The 20,091-nt window shown below is 42.9% G+C and overlaps 1 protein-coding gene across 2 annotated transcripts; it reads right to left on the bottom strand.

The window, feature by feature from the left end:
* Positions 1 to 169: 169 nt before the first annotated feature.
* Positions 170 to 16,747, bottom strand: LOC117885137 (caspase-8-like). Of its 2 annotated transcripts, XM_034786318.1 has the most exons (10): positions 16,668 to 16,747; positions 16,455 to 16,519; positions 13,267 to 13,605; positions 11,747 to 11,852; positions 10,162 to 10,300; positions 7,882 to 7,941; positions 6,389 to 6,480; positions 5,377 to 5,488; positions 3,251 to 3,740; positions 170 to 2,338 (listed from the first exon to the last, which is right to left on the bottom strand). In XM_034786318.1, exons 3-10 carry the CDS (start codon positions 13,575 to 13,577, stop codon positions 2,197 to 2,199), a joined length of 1,452 nt encoding a protein of 483 aa, XP_034642209.1. In that variant the 5' UTR covers positions 13,578 to 13,605; positions 16,455 to 16,519; positions 16,668 to 16,747; the 3' UTR covers positions 170 to 2,196. The 2 variants fall into 2 exon arrangements, with proteins under 2 accessions (XP_034642209.1, XP_034642210.1); XM_034786319.1 differs by lacking the exon at positions 16,455 to 16,519 and having other exon boundaries at positions 16,668 to 16,724.
* Between the last annotated feature and the right edge of the window lie 3,344 nt (positions 16,748 to 20,091).

The following is a 20,091-nucleotide window of genomic DNA, read 5'->3' as shown; positions in this document are numbered from 1 at the left end:
AAGTTTGAGAGAGTAAGATCTACTAGTTCTAAAATCTTGAAGGACATGGTAACCAGAAATAAATCAGTTAAATTCATTAAACACAGATAATACTGCCTTTGTTTAATAAATTGGTTAGTTTTAAATGGTTTGATAAACTTTTTTCTTATGCACTTTTAAGGTCATTTTATTTAATAAAAACAATAAAATGCTGTTTTTCTGAATTTTAATTTAATTTGAATTTCCACCAAATAGAGTGTGACAAAGGTCACAAATAAAAAAATTAATCATCTACTAAAATCAAAATGCCTCATTCACCATTTTCTAACAATCAAAAATGTCAAAACAAAGAAGCTGAATAAATATAAGTTAAGCTATATTGTTGCTTAAATAAATATGTACAGATATAGTGTATCTTCCCAGTTAGCAAAAATTACCACCAAATTTAGTGTAAAGGCTATATTTAGTTGCAAGTCAACAGGCTTTGGTGGTTACCAACTAATGAGAAATCAACATTTCCTTAAGTAAAAAAAGTACAAATGCAAAACATGATTAAAATGGTGGTTTCCTGCTTGCGGATTTAATTAAATGGTCACTGTACAAAGGGACTTTTTTTCCCCTGAGAACCATGCGATAGACCTGATCCCCTAGGTAATGTATAGCTTAATTTTCTCTGTCCATGCAGGTAATGGAAACTGTGTCTGAACCATGTGGAATCTTCCCAGGATCAGATCTGTAAATCAAGAATGCAAATCAAGGAAGGTTTTTTGGAGGTGACGGGGGGTCAGGAAGGGCACGGGTTGAGATAGTAAAGATGGACTTTGGTAAACCAAGACGGAATGTTTTTCTAGAAGTTATGCTCTAGTTGAAACAGGAATTAATTCAGGAAAGTCCTATGTCTCCAATACAGGAGGGTCAGACTAGATGATCACCAGGGATCCTAGAAATCCATTTGCCACGGAAAAACATGGAATTTAGAGATTTTCTGTAAAAAAACAGTTTTTACATTTTGTGAACAAATAAAAACATATATTAACTATTAACTAAATTTTACTAAAAGTACTGGTGTCACTTATTCAATGCGTGCAACCTCCCCCTCTTGTGGTTGATTTTTGAATGCGTTTTAAATGTACATAGCTAAACATACTCCAATAAACTGCTTCCAGTGTACAGAGGTTACTCAACAGCATATAGGGGTTTGCGTTTTAATGCATCCCAAATTTCACTTCAGCCTCCAGACGTGAGTAATTAAAGTTATGAAAAGAGGCCAAAAACTTTAAAAATCACCCCTAAAGACTGTGTCACTGAGTTTGGCAAGGAAAAATTTCACATTGATGGTAATGTCCTGTTCTGTTCTGTATGCAGCAAGGCTATAGATTACATTCAAAGGCAGGCAGTTGTAGAACACATGGAAAGTGCTAAACAAACTGAATGAAAATAAATGAAAACAAGAGGCTGAACTCACAGGACCATCAACAGTAAAGAAACAATTCACTGTGACTGTATCATTCAAGTGTTTATGCATTAAAACCCCCCCACAATTTTCTGAAAATATAGAATACAGACATACAAATCTAGTCCAACCCCCTGCTCAAAGCAGGACCAATCCCCAGACAGATTTTTACCCCAGATCCCTAAATGGCCCCCTCAAGGACTGAACTCAACGCTGGGTTTAGCAGGCTAATGCTCAAACTACTGAGCTATCCCCCCGCCACACCCACCCAATGGCACAGGTAGGCTTTGAACTTGCTTTAAAAATTGTAAATATATCAATGAAACATTGCGTTCAACTGATAGCTATACATATTGTGGCTAGAGAAACTAAAATTCTACTTTATCACAATGGTCCCTTTTGGCCTTATCATCTATGAATAACATTGACAAATGGAAACTGTACAATTCCTCATTGTTTGGGAATCAAGATTTTGCAGAGTGCGTCTTCATTTGAAATCAGGACCAAGGGGTCAATGCTAGAAGGTGCTGAGCACTCTCAACTCCTACTAAAGTAGACACATTTGGTGACTTGGACAGCTGCAGATCTGGAAGTCAGGACGCTGAGCCATTGCAGAGATGGAGATCTGAGAGTTGAGGGCCCTCAGTACCTTGCAGGACTGGGACCTAACTGAACAAATCCAGTCCATTTGTCTTTTGGAACTGCAAGTTGAATCCATCCCAAAATTCCTAATTTAGTGTATCTCAGACTTCTTATTGCTTTGGTTAATTGTCTAGCGTTGGCACCTGGAAGATCAGTTTCCTCCGCAGGGTTGATTTTATTTCCGGCATCTGCTTTTTCCCATTAAACTCTTTTTCTCCCATTTTTTTGTTGACTTGTGTCAGGATTGTCAGCAGATCCACGTACCTTAAACACATTACAAGGAAAAAAAGAGTTACATAGAAATACATGGTACTTTCAAACTAGGCCTTTGAGGCTGGTCTGGGAAGTTATCCATGTTTGCTTGATACCATGATCCCTTGGGACAAGGACAATGGCTTCCCCGTACTCCTGGCTAGTCCCCCAGTTTGAATACTCTACTATGTAACTATTACACTCCACATATATCTGAAGAAAAAAGAATTTCAGAAAGGCCACTCAATGTAAGTTTTTCTACCAAGTGACATTTGTCTTCCCTCTTGGTACTGGTTAGGAACAGCATTTAGATAATATGGAGAACACAAATGAACACAATCCCTCACCCAGCTCTCCATGATGCTACACAAGACTTATCACCAGACACCATTTCCCTTCATTTCTAAACCAAAACACTAGCAATTCTTTTTTTATAGACCAGCAGCCTAGTGAAGAGAGGTTCTTGCCATTGTTCTTTACTAAAAAGATTTGATTGCTTCCACTGACTCCCATTAATTCCCATTGGAAGAACAAACTCATTGGTCATTTAATATTGTAAAATACTATACAGGAGACAGCTGGGGAGGGAGCACAGTGTGGAGGATTGAGCTGGGGACTGGGCGCCTGAAGATCCAGCAATATAATCCTGACTATGCTGCTGATTCATGTAACCTCAGGCAAGTCACTTTAAGTCGGTCTTATTTGTAAAACAGGAATAACAATACACACTTAGCGACGTGAAAGAGAGGTTGTGAGGTCTAATTAATGAACATACAGTGCTTGAAGATGCAAAGAGCTATATACAGTAAGTGGAAAGTACTATTGTCAATGGGTTTCTACTAAGCTAGTTTAAGAAAGTGTTTCTGGGACAAATTCATCAGTCCTCTACGTGCTATTAAAACGGGGAATATGAGTAGTACTTACTGTGGGCAGAAAGACTCTATTTCCTTGCAGAGGCACTGAATGAACGCGCTGCCTTTCTCTATGTATCTGTAGCACTCAAAGTCTTCCACTGTAGCCATACCAATGAGGATATCAGCCCAGTCAGGAATGGAAGGCAAGGGCAAAGCATCTGTCTCCAGCTGTCGAGAAGAATCTTCTTTCACTGGGATACTTTTCTGCCCTCTCGTACCTTGGCAGGCTTGAATAAAGAAGAGTTTGGGTTTGCCAGCGAGAGAGGGGCACTCAGATCCAGTGAAGCAGGAGACCAGATCTTTGACGGCTGCAGAATTCCAGTCTGACCCACGTACTTTACCTTTTTCGCCATGTGAGAGTAAGCAGCAAATGAAACAGTCCATGTTGCTATGGTCCATGTTGCTATACTTTTTGATTGTATTACAGATTTCCTCTGCTTCTAGGTTTCGGTGCTCAATTGTCTCAAATTGAAGCCACTCAAAGACCCTTTTCAGAGCCTCTGGAAGAGAAAGGGAGAGGGAGAGTCAGCACTCGTTTAACATAATAAAACAGAAGAGAGGGAAGAAGATGAAACTGTAGCAGGCACTGCACTGGAGAACAAGAGACACTGTCAGGCGGTTTGGAAAGTGTTACAGTCCCACGAAGAAGCCCACCTTATTGTTCCACACCCGGTCAGTCCTCTTGGATCAAAATGATATTGCCCTAGCAAGAAATACACAGCCATTCATTTACTCCTGATACAATGCCTTTGCCTTGAGCATCATGCGGTCCTCCCAGAAAAAAGCAGGTTTTACTTCCATAGCAATTAATCCTTATACATAATGAGAGTTTAGTTTGTTTACGCATCTTTCACCAACTTCATGCTGCCCAGAGATTTGAGATACTTATGAATAGCTCTTGATAAAACAAGAGAAGGATGATGTACTTATTTAAGGCTGGATTTTGCCACTCTTCCAAGGAGTAATTCCTTATTCTGCAAATAATCCTGTTGAAATTAACTCCTCTGTGCAGAGCAAGAGCAGCAGAATCTGGCTCTTAACAAAGGTAAGGATCTACACAGCTTTCCCAGTACCTGCTGACTTAGCTTTGTAATGGGCGAGAAGAGTCTCCTAGAGAGAAGAGGGTGACTCGGAAACGAGCAACTGGAAAGGGATCAGAGTTAAAATTCAGCCATATAGGCTTTTTTAAGATGCGGCGTTAAAAAGGAAGGATGTGTGGACTCAGATAGACATGGAGTTATTGCAGGAGGAAGGGCTTAGAGGCAAATGGCAAGATGATAAGATAGTTGGATTTGTTTGAGCATTGCTTCAACCAGATGTGTCTAGCTACTGGATCAGAACACTTTCTAACTGGCAGTGTGGTCTCCTTATATCCTCCAGTTGTAGACTGTAGGTTAAGTGAACACAGAATTGAGAGCTTAAGGACTTTATGGCAGTTCTAAGAACTATTAAAAAAAGAGAGAGAAAGAGAAGTCATCAATCAGAAAGACAACATAGCAGAAAAGGCACACACATATATACACACTCTATAAACAATAGCTTGTACCCAGAACAGAAAGACTTTCCTTCCTTAAACTACATTTTTAGCATATTCTGTCCACGAGGGTAAAAAGAAGTCTATCAGCTATAAACAGACAAATTCTACTGGAGGAATTGACAAGGAGACTAAAAGGGGTGTTTTTACAGCAAGATAACTAATCTGAGTCAGCTCTCAGGCTGTAAAATCCTGGCAAAGACAGTGTACTGCAATGTAGGGAGGTGAGGTCATCCACAGGTCAGGAGTGTAGTGCTGACCTCACCTAACAAACAACTACAAGGTAAAAACTACTTGTATCTCCATTAGGCTTTTATAGGGAGAAAGCTAACACAGGTTAATTATCAAGCTGTAATAAGACCACCCTTTTTGGCAGTGAAGAGACAGCCTAAATACTGTAGCTTTTCTGATACCATAATGGCCGACATGTCTGTCAAACCAACCATGCAGGGAAGGGAGCTTAGTGAGAGTGGTTTTGTGAAAGGAAAGAGTGACAACACCGTAGCTTATCCATTCTACAAAGGAGGGTAGATTAAATGGTTCCCTCAGACAAAGTCCAACTTTGAAAACCCCCGCAGTAGTTCAACAAGCAAAATATTTACCAGCATCTTTGTCTGTGCCTCTCCTGGTTTCATCAGGATTTTTAAAATCAGAGTTGTTCAGTATCACACAATAGCCATGAGGATTATTGTCCATCGTGTAGGGGTTCTCGAGCTGTAGAGATGTACAGAGCATAATGACAAGATCGCAAAAGCAGCATAAAGAGCTGTGGGTTTTAAGGTACCCAAAAGAAAAATGGGACTAAGCAGATTGTTACCCTGCCTCATCTAAGCCCCACAGACCTACCACAGGCTGGGGTGCTGGGGACGCGGTGCAGGGGAAGTCTGTGAATCTAGGACAGCTCTAACCTCTGCCTGCAGGGGGATGGAAGGGAGTGGGGAAATAAGAACCCTACTTCCTCCCCCCTGAGCACTCCCTCCCTCCCTCCCCCAAGGTGAGGTTAGTGTTCTGGAGTAGAGGGAACGGGAGCAGGTGTTTGTCCCCAGTCCAGCCCAATACCTCCCCCCCAGAGCACGAAGTGCGGGCTACCTTTGAGATTCCTGCTCCCTCCCTCCTTTGCTTGGTGAGGTTCATTGATTCTTATCCATTGATTCAGCATGATTTGAGGGAGGGAGGGATGTCCTTAACCGTGGCTGCTGGAAACTCTCCAATTGCTTCAGGGTGTCCTGGTGGTTCTCTTTCCCTCTCTCCCCTCCCCCAATGGCAGACATTGCTCTGTTTCCTGCCACTAACCCTAATGGGGTGTCAGAGTAGCAGCCGTGTTAGTCTGTATCCGCAAAAAGAAGAACAGGAGTACTTGTGGCACCTTAGAGACTAACAGATTTATTAGAGCATATATTAGAGCATGCTCTAATAAATCTGTTAGTCTCTAAGGTGCCACAAGTACTCCTGTTCTTCCTAATGGGGTGTTGATCCTCAGGCAACACAGCAAAGGGTGGGGCTTACTCTTGTATTCTGGATGAGGGCTCCCTAGGGCCTCACCAACAATTGTAGGGGGGTTTGTAAATGGGATTTAGAGAGCAGCAGTTCAAGGTAAACATCAGGATTTCTCACCTTTGGCACTGACGCTGCTTCCTTTGCTCCCGATTCACCTGGGCCCGCAAATGCCCATGTTTTAGGGCAGGGAACTTCCTGGTGAATATGCCCTACAAGGGGCATGAAAGGACATTTAGAGTCAAAAGCGGTGTCTGAACTTTAACATAATTCAGTACAAAGAATGGTATCCAAATGATCTGAAGGAGTGGGGTGGGGACAACTTCCAACCCCTAAAACATGGAGAACTGCTCTCATTTTCATCATTGTTTAATTTAACACTTAGATAACGTCTGTACCTTAGCACCTATGGGCCTACCACTGCTTAACATCAGGTTGGTTTTAGGTGTATTTAGTTAGCGATGATTAGTCCTATTTTTAACCATATGAATCAAGAGGCTGAGTCTCCATGGCTCTGACCATGAAATCTGTACAGGCTTCAGAATCTAGGTGGGAAACAATGCAGGCAACAAACATCTTCACGGATAGGGCAGTGACCGGACTCTTAGCTAAGTTACATTTAATCAAGTGAGCCTATGCTCTAGTTCATACAGGAATTAATTCAGGGAAAGTTTTAAGGCCTGTGTTATACAGGAGACCAGACCTGATCACAAGGGTCTCTTCTGGCCTTTGTTGTACTTAAAGTACTGCACAGGATCTTTTCAGGGGGAATAAGACAAAACGCCACATTTATTAGTAATACATGTATTCATTAACACTGTATTATATGCATATAATATATTACACTTACACTCACACACACACACAAACACACTCCGTCTTGTTGTTACCAATTAGTTGCTCCCCTTAACTGCACTGGCCAGGTGAGTTAGATGGGGGAGGGGGTGGAGCCGGGCTTCTGCCGATCCAGATCGATGCTCCCATGTTGACAAGACGAGACCCGGGGTCCTCTGCAAGACACCTCACTTTTACAGCAGCTTTCCTCTTACGCAAATCTATACCAGATTCAAACCCTGTGTCTGTGTCCATTGGTCCTTTGTGCTGCTTTTTTTGAGTGTTGTCCCAATGCTGCAAAGAGGGTGTTTCCAAAAGAAGGTGCTTGCTTCTAACCCCCGAGGCCGTCGGTATGTCTGCTTGTTTTTAATGAGCCCATTTGACACGTTTTATTGTCCTTGGGTCTGGCTCCCAGCCCCTCTCCAACAGTTGAGGCTGTCTGGAGGTGCTGCCTTCCATGCCTTGCTCATCCACACCTCATTCATTCAACAGGGCAATTGATTAAGAGTGGGGGGGAAGAGCTCTTGTTCTACTGCTAGCAAAAAGAAATTTTTCTTCTATCTTATTCTATCCTTAGGGGCTATAATATTATACCAAGGGCAATGCAAAGTTTCTAAATGAGGCTTTGATACAAAGTCCCATGAAAACAGTGGTCACACGTGGGTAGACCCACCACAAGGTTATATGAAGAGGCACAATGTAAAGTCATATGAAAATTATCAGAGATTTATCTACACCTTATAATTTATTAATCTACTTAAGGAGCGGTAACAAAATACCTTCGCTAAGTGTCAGGCTCTGAAAAGGAGGTTCCAAGCTCGTGATCAATTCATCTGGGGCTGAAACGGGAAGAGACAAGAAGAATGATGGACAAATTCAACCGAGGCTATTCCAGGTCTCAGTGCAGCAAGACTTTCAAGGCATCAGGTTAGCTACACGCCTAGTCTTCAACAGAAACTACCCTGAAGTCTTAAAGGACAAACAGCCTGGGCAGACGAAGCAACTCATCCAGTATCCATACAATTCTGGTGAGCCTCACTCTCTCTAAACTGTCAATACATTAGATCATGATCAACTGACACCAGTTTTCAACACGGGAAAGAAACCCTGTGGCTGTACCAGTTCTGCAGCTTCTTCGCTATATTTGTCACGTCCCACTGAATAAGAGTTCCCTTGAGGTTTTATTTTTAGATATTGGAGGAGATCCCTTTTCCCATTAATGACTGATGATTCTCTTCTCTTCCCCTCCAGGAATGGGTTCCCCTCGTGCCCTCCTGGTGATGGATTAGCCCATTGACAGGTTGACCATTTCTGTTGCCCTGGGCTGAGATAAAGGCCCTGTCTATACTACAGAAATAACAATATTTAAACAGGATTGTGAAAAATGGTTGTAACACAGGCATCTACTAGGGTTAAAACATAATTCTCCATCACGGTTATGACTGGGGATGTAAATAGGGTTTAAAATAGTATCAGTTAAACAGTTAACCGTTAAGAAGTTCACATAGGCGGGAAACTAGGAGTACAAGGGGTACCGGCTGCCGGTCCCACGTCCCGGGAGCAGAGCTGGCAGCAGAGTTTAATCGTTAACCAAAACCAATAAGACTGATGCTTATCAGTTAACCAGTAAAATTTTTACATCCCTAGTTATGACATTTTTGTACTATCTAGACCAGCAGAAATAAGTCATAATCATGTTTAAACATGGCTGTGCTGAAAAGGTATTTTTTTGTAGTGGTAACAGGGCTGAAAAATATGTCCCCTTCCTGCTCCACCTCAAGAGATAAATTAAATAATTTTCCCCCTTGGCTACAGATCTTGTCCACACTAGAAATTCCTGGAAATCTCCCACTGTTGCAATGCTTCTAGAGGTAGCAGTGGGGAGCACGACTGTGTAGACCAGGGGTCAGCAACCTTTCAGAAGTGGTGTGCCGAGTCTTCATTTATTCACTCTAATTTAAGGTTTTGTGTACCAGTAACACATTTTAACATTTTTAGAAGGTCTCTTTCTATAAGTCTATAATATATAACTAAACTATTGTTTTATGTAAAGTAAATAAGGTTTTTTAAATGTTTAAGAAGCTTCATTTAAAATTAAATTAAAATGCAGAGCCCCCTGGACCAGTGGCCAGGACCTGGGCAGTGTGAGTGCCACTGAAAATCAGCTCGCATGCCGCCTTCAGCACACGTGTCATAGGTTGCCTACCCCTAGTGTAGACATCATTCAGGTGCCCACTGACGTTTACTGTACTGTTTACACCTACCCTGAGTGGCATTAGACAACAAGGGGTGGTAAAGCAACAGCGATCTGTTGACACTAGTGCTTCCACCGTTGCTACCGCTGGTGGGAGAATTTTTATAGTCAAGATTAGACACAGCCACTATCTGCCTCAGAGCCATTATCTGCTCTACTCACCAAACAGGCGATGCTTCACAAGTACATCCTAGAATAGCTGGGAGAAAGAGTCCAAATGCTCTGAGAGCCATCCAGGGGGCCTCAGAGAAACACACATGACTAAGCCAAATGCAAATGATAACCTGCTATGAGAAAATCTGTGTATTCTCACTTTCCCCTGGCTGCTGGGTGGTGCCTCTCATTAACTGTTTCCTGAACATTGGGCCTGTCAGGTGAACAAGTCACTGCTTCATCCCCAAAAGCTCATCAAGAACACAGTAACTGGAAGTGCTGGAAATGTCCCAGTTTCTGTTTTAAAGCATTTGGCACCGACTTGAGTAAAAATGCCTCCCTTTCAAAACCTTTCCATGAATCTTCTTTCCAACCTTTGCACTAGCTCAGGGAAAATAAAGCCTTGCAACTCACTGCCAGCAAAATCTGTAAGTCTACAGACTAGTCTCCCAAGGGAAGCGGTGCAGGTCTCAGTCTTAGAGACATTTAAAACTAGACTGGTCAAAGCACAGAAAATAATACTCTCCAGAACAATTTTTCAATAGTTCCTAAGGAGGGCAGACTACATCGAATGTCTCCCTCATCACCCACTTCCTTTGATCCTTGGGGCTCAGTCAAAAGAATATTCAAATGGGTAGTTTAAAATCATTACCTTGTGTTTCCACTTCGTAGGTATTAATTTTTTGCGCCAGGTCAGGTCTAACGTCCCGTAAAATACTCTTCAGCACCTTCAGTTTGGTTTCATTCATTATCCCAGCTTTTTCCATTTCTATAAAGAGCTTCAATATTGTCTGTTTAAAAAAATATGATTATGTATTAGTTTCAGGTATCACCCCAACATATTAGGCATTTTTCAAACCAAAAGGAAGGCAAGGTTCCCTGCTCTGAGGAGAGGACAGGCTGAAGACAGAAACAGACAGAGAATTGGGAAGGCGCAGGGGTGGAGAAATACACCAAGTTAGAAGGTGTTAGCGGGTGTCAAGATGTAAATTAACCACCTCATGGAAAAATAAATTAAGCTAAGATAGGGGATTTTAGGGCTGGTCTGTATATGGTTTTTCTGCACATATGTAACAAAACAGATTTCATTAAAGCAGTGCAAACCACTAATGTAGATACTCTTAAACTGGTTTCGCTTAATCCAATAATTGACCAAATTAAATTAAACTAGAATAAAAAGTGTAGTATAACCCTGGATAAGTGCATCGCTATTCCAGATGTGTAACTAATATGGATTTTTAAAGAACAATTTAGTTACACTGCTGTAGGTTTTCCATTACATAAATTATTCCTAATTACTCCCCAAAGTTGTAATTGTATCAGCTAATCTTCCCATAGGGACCATAGCAGATTTGGGCCTTTTAGGGAGAGTTTTAATGCAGCCTTGTGGATGATGGACTCAGGAAGGGTGCTTCAAAGATAGTTATTTGTCTATCTAACCTTCACCATACCCTGGGAGGCAGCTAGGTAAGTATCATTATTCCAATGTTACAAATAAGGAAAGGGGCAGAAAGGTTAAGTGACTTTCCCAGGACCACACGAGTCATTGGCAGAGCCAGGATTACAATTTAGGATTGTCTGACTCCCAAATCCTGTGCTTTTTCTCCAGACCACATCCTCCTCCTTTGGGTGCCACCCAAACATCAATACCCTGAAAGCAGTGGGTAGAGAAGAGGAGTGTGCTGAATTTGTGGGAGGCAGAGGCAGGGAGATGGATGGTGTGGATAAGACAATGAGAATGTGGGAAAGACTGATGAAATGGTGGGGAAAGGAGACTAAGACAGAAGGGAGAAAGAAGGACCCATTTTCTAATGGAGACCATCTCACAGCTCTTCCACTTACCATGAGCCATCCCCACTGCAGGCTGGGATTTACATGCACCTGTTTTCGCTACCTCCTTCGAGGAAAGAGTTAGACTACGGCTACTACAGACCTTACAGCGGTGCAGCTGAACTGTTGCAGCTGTGCCACTGTAAGCTCTCTGTGTAGCCGCTCTAAGCTGACGGGAGAGAGCTCCCGTTGGCTTAACTACTCCAGTCCCTGCTGGCGGTAGCTCTCCCATCGACTTACGCACCGGTGTGCTCAGCACTAAGTCAGCATTAGTTATGTCAGTCAGGGGGGTGGCTAACCACACCGTTGAGCAATATAACTTATGTCAATTTAAGGTGTAGCATAGCCATAGCCAGAGACTCAGAACCAACTATGCACAAGAAGCCACCACGATCAAGTGTTCTTACAGCATTGTCCTGAAGCTTCTTCTTTGGTAGCTCCTTCTGCAGCAGGAATCTTACACTGGCAACCTCTTCACTAGTTATTTCTTCAGAGATTCTGTAAAGTAGTTGCCTGACAGTAAGGGAAGAAAGGAAGCAAATTAGCCAAAATGAAGATTGCCTAAATGCTGTCAGGTATGCCCCATGTGCCTGACGGGCTGGTCCACAGTAAAGGGATTTGCTTCATCCTTATCACTGCTATGTACTGTTGTCAGTAGCTACCGGTGTGGTGCTCTGCTCTTGTTCGATGATGACAACAGTCGGCTGCGTGCGTGTTCCCTCTGTGTGCTGCCCCGGCTCTGCGCAGATAGCTGACACAGCAAACCCCGAGAGAACCTCCAAAGACCACAGACTCTAGTAAGGGACGAAGGAACCCGGCCAGGTTTATTATCAAACGAAGCACAGTAATAGTTTCCTATAGACTCTACAGGACGTACTACGAATTTGTGCCCCCTGGCAATGGACCGGCTCAGTCAGTGGCGGGACTTTCCACTGCCCCCTAGGACAGACAAAGATGTGCACTCCAGGACCTACTTTTATACAGTTACAGGACAGATTACTCATCCCTACTGACGTATTGAAGTACAGCCCCTTGGCTCATTAGGGTGCTGTCTCCTCCTTTGATCATGTTGTTTCAAACATATCTATCCATCATGCTGTCCTTTTGACCCTGTCTTTAAGATGCACCTGCCTGTTCCTTGTTATCTCTATGGAGTGTTCTGATGCCATCTTGGCACAAGTTCCTCTTATTAGCACTTATGTGTGGATGCACCTGCTTCTAGCAGCCCTCTTCTTGCCAGCTTCTGTGAGTGGGGCCTGCCTCTGGCTCACAGCCCAGCTTTTGCTTAGCAATGCCTGGAAGTACTTTGGTTCAGGCTTCAGGCCTCAGACTGGGCCTTTGATACAAGAGTTTATGTTTCGGGGCCTCTTCTTACTACATGTACAACATCCTTGAAAGCCAAGGCTGAGAACAACATCATAGTATCAGAAAATCAGTGCAGTCCAAAGTGAAAATAGTTGCTCTCAGAAGCACTCAGTGGCAATGCTTCCAGGAATGAGACAGTACATAGCACACATCAGGTTGCAAGTAACCTAGGTAAGACTCAGGCTCTGTCTGGATTTGAGAGGACCAAATCCAACCCAAAGCCTGCTTGACCCCTCTCTATGATTGTGAGATAATTTCCAGAAAAAAAAACCTTCTCGGAAACTGGGTCTCTTTAGAAAAATGGAGATGTCACTTCTGTCGGAATAGTACCAAGGACACAATCAATAGCATTAGAGCATAGAGCTAAATACCTGTCCTTAAGTGTGCAAGATGCACAGAGCCAGATTGAAAAGAATAAAATTCTCCCTGGATTTGTGTGGGAGCTAAAATGGAAGACAATTCAGGTAGGAAACAAGAATGAAGCTGGACATAACAGAACACCTCTACCTCGGCCTTTTAAGCCCAAGAGGCTCCAAAGGGTCCTTACTATCATATTCCATACCTATATGGTGAAACTTTTGCCTTGTTTGGGATTTGAAGCTCCCTCTCCATTTCGTCTCTGCTGGAGCTCAGTTTACCAGTCAGGAGGTCTATGCGGTTTACTCTGAACAGTAGCTCCTTTACGAAGGACAGATCTTCTTCTTCTATCAGTCCCTTGTTCTGGAGCTTTTGGAAGAAATCCTTGGGATCTTGAATGTCTTCCTGATTCTTCAGTGGGATGTACTCCAGACTCAGAAACTTCAGGGCCATCAGGGTGTCCGAGTCCAGTTCCTCGCTGATGAAGAAGAGAAGCTTGTATATATCTGCACTCATTTTACGGCTGAGAGATGAGGAATCAGATCTAAACACAAAGTGAGATGATGATGGAATGATGTGATTGATGGGCGAGGTCAACACAATTACAAAGGAGTCACGTCACGTGGAATGCATCATAATAAATGGATACATGCTACAAAATACACATCTGATGTCCCCCTGTCATAGTTTTGATGTTAGGTCTCTTTTGTCCCCTTTAAATTCATCAGCTTTAGGAATCTGCACTTGGGAACAGAAGCAAAGGTAAGAGAAAATGTCACGGAAACAAGCTCCTCCTGCTTTCCATGAGAGGATGTTTGGGGTTTTCTAGCAGCAGAATCAATCCAGCTGCATGCAAGTGCTTCCTTTTTTCTTTCCTAGATCCTGCCTGTTGTTCTTTTGAAAGTCAGCATTATTCTTTTTCTAAAGATTCAGTGCTACCCAGAAGCAAGATCTATATATCTGACACCCGTTTCCCCTAGATCTAAAATCAACAAAGTGTCTGAGCAATAAATGAGACGCATGGACACTACTCCATCACAGATGTAAAAAGAACAGGAGTACTTGTGGCACCTTAGAGACTAACAAATTTATTTGAGCATAAGCTTTCATAGGCGACAACCCACTTCTTTAGATGCATAGAACGGAACATATAGTAAGTTGATATATATACATACAGAACATGAAAAGGTGGACCATGTTCATGTTCTGTATGTATATATCTCTCCTTACTATATGTTTCATTCTGTGCATCTGAAGAAGTGGGCTGTAGCCCACAAAAGCTTATGCTCAAATAAATTTGTTAGTCTCTAAGGTGCCACAAGTACTCCTGTTCTTTTTGCGTATACTGCTACTCTGAAACCTGTCATCACAGATGTGTGTCTCAAGTGTAGTAAAAGCTTCCCTAAGCTACTACTGCTTCTATAAACATTTTTTTTTTCTGGCCCCTGCAGGTCCCTGCAACCAGGCCACTCCAATTTAGACAGGAAAGATAATTCACTTTATACTTGTTGTCTCCAGCACTTGCAAACTACAGCTCACTCACAAGCTAAGCTATTTACTATCACACTGCACATTTGTAAGATACAGATCAGCTAAAGAGCATACTGATCATTTCCAAAGCTCAAGTAGGGGCTAGAGCCACACGTTTCCCATTTCGCTGTGCACCCAAAGCCCCCAGTGACCTTTGAATTCTCAGTCCTGGATTACAGTTAGGGCAGGACACCAGTACAGTAGAACCTCAGAATTACGAACTGACCAGTCAACCACATACTTGTTTGGAACTGGAAGTACGCAATCAGGCAGCGGGCGGGGGAGGCAAATACAGTTCAGTACTGTGTTAAATGTAAACTACTAAAAAAAATAAAGGGAAAGCAGCATTTTTCTTCTGCACAGTAAAGTTTCAAAGCTGTATTAAGTCAATGTTCAGTTGTAAACATTTGAAAAAACAACCATAATGTTTTGTTCAGAATTAGGAACATTTCAGAGTTATAAACCACCTCCATTCCTTAGCTGTTCATAACTCTGAGGTTCTACTGTACTGAATTTAGAAAGGGCCTCTGAATTTGGGAATATGGAGCATGAGGCTCCAAAAATTCTCAGCCCATAGTGTGGGAACAGCAGCATATGCTGCTAGTCTGTCTGTCTCATTGCAGAGAGTGCCAGTCAGTGCTCTGCTCCCTCTGTGACAGCACAGGCAGAAGGGCCACCAAGGGGTCTCGGAGGAGGGTGAGGGTTTGGGAGGAAGAATCTATGGGGTGGCTGAAGTTCTTTGAGTGGGCCCTGTGGGGGACCCCCTCTTAGAATGCCTGGAAGGTCTCTCTCCTCCTCTCTTTTTCATTTGGGCACCATTCTGAGACTGAAATTGCGAGAGAACATTTAGTATGGCAACCCTTTGCAAGAGCAAGCCAGTCTCCCACTGTCAGATGAGTCAGTAATCTATGTGTATGGTGGCAGTGTCCAGCTCGCCCCTTGCAGTTGGTCTCTTCGAACACAGGGCAGCTTTGTGTAGACCAGGGTTTGTGATTCTGAGGTAAAGAGTTGACTGGTTGCCAAATAAACTTGAGTTAATTAATATAATTGTAAATGCTAATCCAGACACTCTGCAATAATTTGTGCCATGACACAAACATTTGTGGCTGACTTGAGGACCCATTTTAAGGTAGACTGCAAAGGTTTGAGGAGTGTATGGATTAGCATTCACAATCATGTATGTTAACTTGAGTTAATTGGCAATCATTTAACTAGTTACTATACAGTAGGACCTTAAACTCTTGTCTAGAAAAACCCAGTAAAACTCACTCCCTGTCCTACAGAGCACACTATCTAAAGCTCTGTTCCCCGATGCTCATTTCTCTTTTAAATGTATGCAAAATTAGTTTAGAAACAGATGAGAATCTGCACCTCTGGGCCACATGAAAACTAATGAGTCATTCAGACAGGAGTCGGTGCTTTCAGCTGCGTGATCTTATTTGCTACTTCTCTGAAAAAAAAAGAGAATACCCACTTGATAGCTAATTGTCAATATAGGATTGGGGGAACAGGTCTCATCTGACACCCGTGCATACCCCTAGATTAAGGTATAAGCAATTTATAGCCATAAAAATGATCTTTGCTGTAAAGGGAATTAAATTAATTTCACTTTCACTTTCAAACTTTCTATAAACTTTGAATGCTATAGTTTATATATGTATACAGAATAGACAGTATATCTGTATGTGTGTATGCCTGCCTGTGCGGATAGTGTACTAAAAATTCTACTCCATTGTCTTCTGGCATTAGATTATAATCCAAAACAGGGAAAGAGAAAAACTAGAAAGAGATATTGGTCTAGCAAAACTCGGTTGCCTTCAAACATAAAATGATATTGAAGGTAAGGATGTTGGTTTCACTTACTGTTGGGGTCAGGCAGATCAGTGGTGAAATGCCTCTGGATTTTGTTCCTCGCAAAACTCAGTTGCCTTCAAACATAAAATGAGATTGAAGTTAAGGATATTGATTTCACTTACTTTTGGGGTCAGGCAGATCAGTGGATGAAATTTCCTAGCAAAACTCAGTTCCCTTCAAACATAAAATGATATTGAACTTAAGGGTGTGGATTTCACTTACTTTTGGAGTCAGTCAGCTCAGTGGATCTTGTTCCTTCTCAGTCCCAACAGGAAGTCATGCAACAGGAAAGGACTGGTCTCGAGACTGAGTGTATTGTCATGTGACTTATAGTAGTAGGTTAAGTTAAATGACAACAGAATGAAAATTGTGATATCAACACAATGACAGTTGACAATAGAGCTGTTCACTTCCAGAACTTGTCATCATTACAATTTCAGTTAATCAAATATTGCAGACACGGAAACAGAGCTTGTAAAAATAAAACAAATAACTGGTAAAAAAGAGGGGAGTTGGAGCACAGCAGGTAGCATAATCAGGAGACCTCCTAATATGAAGGGAGGCTTGAGTTGCTTCCTCTAAATGAAGAATTAAAGGGTCAGGAAAAAAACATGCTTGCTTCAAAAAGCTTTTCCACTTTAAAGTTTGTCTCTGTCCCACTTCCCTGCTTTGCCATTGTATCCTTCAGTCCGGGGTGGGCAAACTTTTTGGCCCAAGGGCCACATCTGGGTATAGAAACTGTATGACGGGCCATGAATGGTCACAAAATTGGGGTTGGGGTGCGGGAGGAAGTGAGGGCTCTGGTTGGGGGTGCAGGCTCCGGGATGGGGCCAGAAATGAGGAGTTCAGGATGCGGGAGGGGGCTCCAGGCTGGGGCGGGGGAGTGGAGTGCGGGGGAGGGAGGTGAGGGCTCCGGATGGGGGTGCAGACTCTGGGGTGGGGCTGGGAATGAGGAGTTTGGGGTGCAGGAGGATGCTCCGGGCTGGGATCAAGGGATTCAGAGGGCAGAAAAGGGGATCAGGGCTGGGGCAGGGAGTTGGGGTGTGGTGAGAGGCACAGGGGGTGCAGGCTCCGGCCGGCGCTTACCTTAAGCGACTCCCGGAAGCAGCGGCATGTCCCTTCTCCAGCTCCTATGTGAAGGTGCAGCCACGTGGCTCTGAACGCTGCCCCAGCCGCAGGCACCCCCCCTGCAGCTCCCATTGGCTGCGGTTCCTGGCCAATGGGACCTGCAGGGGTGGCACTTGGGGCAGGGGCGGCGTGCAGAGCAGAGCCCCCTGACTGCCCCTACGAGTAGAAGCTGAAGGGGGGAAGGCCACTGCTTCCAGGAACCGTGTGGAGCGGCCTCCGACCCTACTCCCCAGCTGGAGCTCCGGAGCAGGGCAAGCCCCAGACTCCACTCCCTAGAGGGAGCTTGAGCGCCAAATTAAAACAGCTGGCGGGCCGGATCCAGCCCACGGACCGTAGTTTACCCACCCCTGCTTCAGTCCCATCTATCTTACTATAGTGTCCATCTTTTCTATGCAGTTGGATCATTTTTAACATGAAATATTATTTTTGATGGAAAATTATTGTATTTATATAAAAGAAAAAAGGAGAGAGACAGGCACCACCACCCAATACACAACCGGCACTCAGTGAACACATGGAACTGTAAAGTCTAAATGTTCTCTTGAATGGTGTTTCAGAAAGATATATTGTAATGAATCGGTGATTAGCACTGGCCGAAAAACAAGAATTCTGTTTTGCAATATATTTACAGGTTACAAAATCTGTTTTTGGTCCAATGCTGAACCACAAAATTGAGACCTTTCCAAAATTTTCATGAAAAACACCAGCAAGGCAGACACAATGCCCAAATAGCCAAGAGCTCAGTGGTTAGGACACTCACCTCCAAAATTAGGCAGAGGAGGGACGGAGGTTTCAACGAAAAAGAATGAATACATGAAGGGAAAAGATCTCCAAGATCCTCTCCATTTTAGAGAGAGGCACTAGTTTCAATTTCCCTTAGCATTTGAGTTGCTTTTGATTTCCAAGCAGTTCTCTTACATATCTTTGTAATTTCCAAATGATCATTCAAAGTTCTTGTTTTAGCTTATCGTATGATGCCATCTCTAATTGTAGGCAGATGTGGATTTCACCAGAGGCAGCTCCCTTCCCACCAATATTTGAAGGCAGTGGTTTTTAACCTGTGGTACGTGGACCCCTGGGAGTCCACAGACTTTGGCTAAGATTTCCAAAGGGCTCCGCACCTCCATTTGAAACTTATGAAGGGTCTGCAAATGAAAAAGGGTTGATTTTTCACTGTCCTAAGGCTGATTAGCAGTGCACTTATTCCTGTGACATTACAGCTGTAACTTTTCAGAAGTGCATTGTCTTCAGTGGGGCTAATGTCACTCTGGCATTGTCTGTGACCAACACTTAGCTGTAAATAAATCAGGGTTTTCATACTACTACAATCTGTGAACTCATACTCAGCCAAAACAGCAAATCCCCTGTTCTTTTGCCCTTCTATTCCCATGAGTATTGAATGCACAATTCCTAACGTATTTTACTGTCCTGGTACTTCACTTATTGGGGGAATATTTTTATGGAAGCTCTAAAACATTAAATATATTGATATATAATACTGTCTTCCTGCCAACACTCTTAAAAGTGATTAATTTAACATACTACACTTGTCAAGTTGGCTGGAGTAGCTCACAAATATGAGTACCAACCTTAGGGCAGACTCTTACAAACCAGGCACAAACCCCAATCTGGGTATGAGTTCTATACTTAGATTTCTCCAACCAAGAATGAACTCTTCAAGCACTGTAGTAACCTATCCATGGAGCTACCGACAGTCTCCTTGGGTACTCCAGTCTATCTTGCCACCCAGGCAAACTTGTCGGCTGTGATAGATGGTCCCTTACACCAAAAATCATAACAAGACTTAGGTTACTCCCAGTCCTAAAGGAACAATCACTTACCCCAGGTCAATTGTACCTCAGATCTCTCACCAAAGACAACGTAACCAGTCTTACAATAAACTAAAGATTTATTAACTTAAAAAAGAAATGAGAGTTATTTACAAGGTTAAATAAGGTAAACACATACAAACACATGAGTTATAGGCTTATGTTTCAAAAAGTAATAGCAGCTGCTGTAATATCCCAAACTCTCTATGTCCTTTAGGGCTAACCTCAGCTAAACAGCCAGAGATCCCTTGCTTATGCTTAAAAATCTTATTCTCTCCCTGAAGTCAAAGCAGCGTAGGGATGACACATTCTTCTTGACAGGGATTTTTATTCCCTTCCCCAGAGTTCAAGATGCGATAGGACCAGCATTGGTGCATGTCCAATCTTCATGGGTGTGGGGGAAACAATCAACAAAGTATTTTATCCACTGATGTTCCACAATGGTTTGTCTGCTGTCTATTGGTCTTCTTCTGTTGGGCAGGAGATGACAACTCTTGTGGCAGTATTTCACACTTGGCAATGCTTCTCTCCTGACTGTGGGGGTTTCCAGTTTCATAGCAAGCCCTTTTATAGTTACAGCGTGAACACTTCGTATAACATGGGAAACTGATGCAATGCAGCAACTCACAAGCATTTCATAAAGTCCAAACATATCTCTATAAATCTAATCCCTATTTTAACAATTCTAA

The sequence above is a fragment of the Trachemys scripta genome, chromosome 11, assembly GCF_013100865.1.
Source record: "Trachemys scripta elegans isolate TJP31775 chromosome 11, CAS_Tse_1.0, whole genome shotgun sequence".
In the NCBI taxonomy this organism is placed as follows: domain Eukaryota; kingdom Metazoa; phylum Chordata; order Testudines; family Emydidae; genus Trachemys; species Trachemys scripta.
The sequence above is the reverse complement of the archived record's forward strand: the minus strand, read 5'-3'. Positions and strand labels throughout refer to the sequence as shown.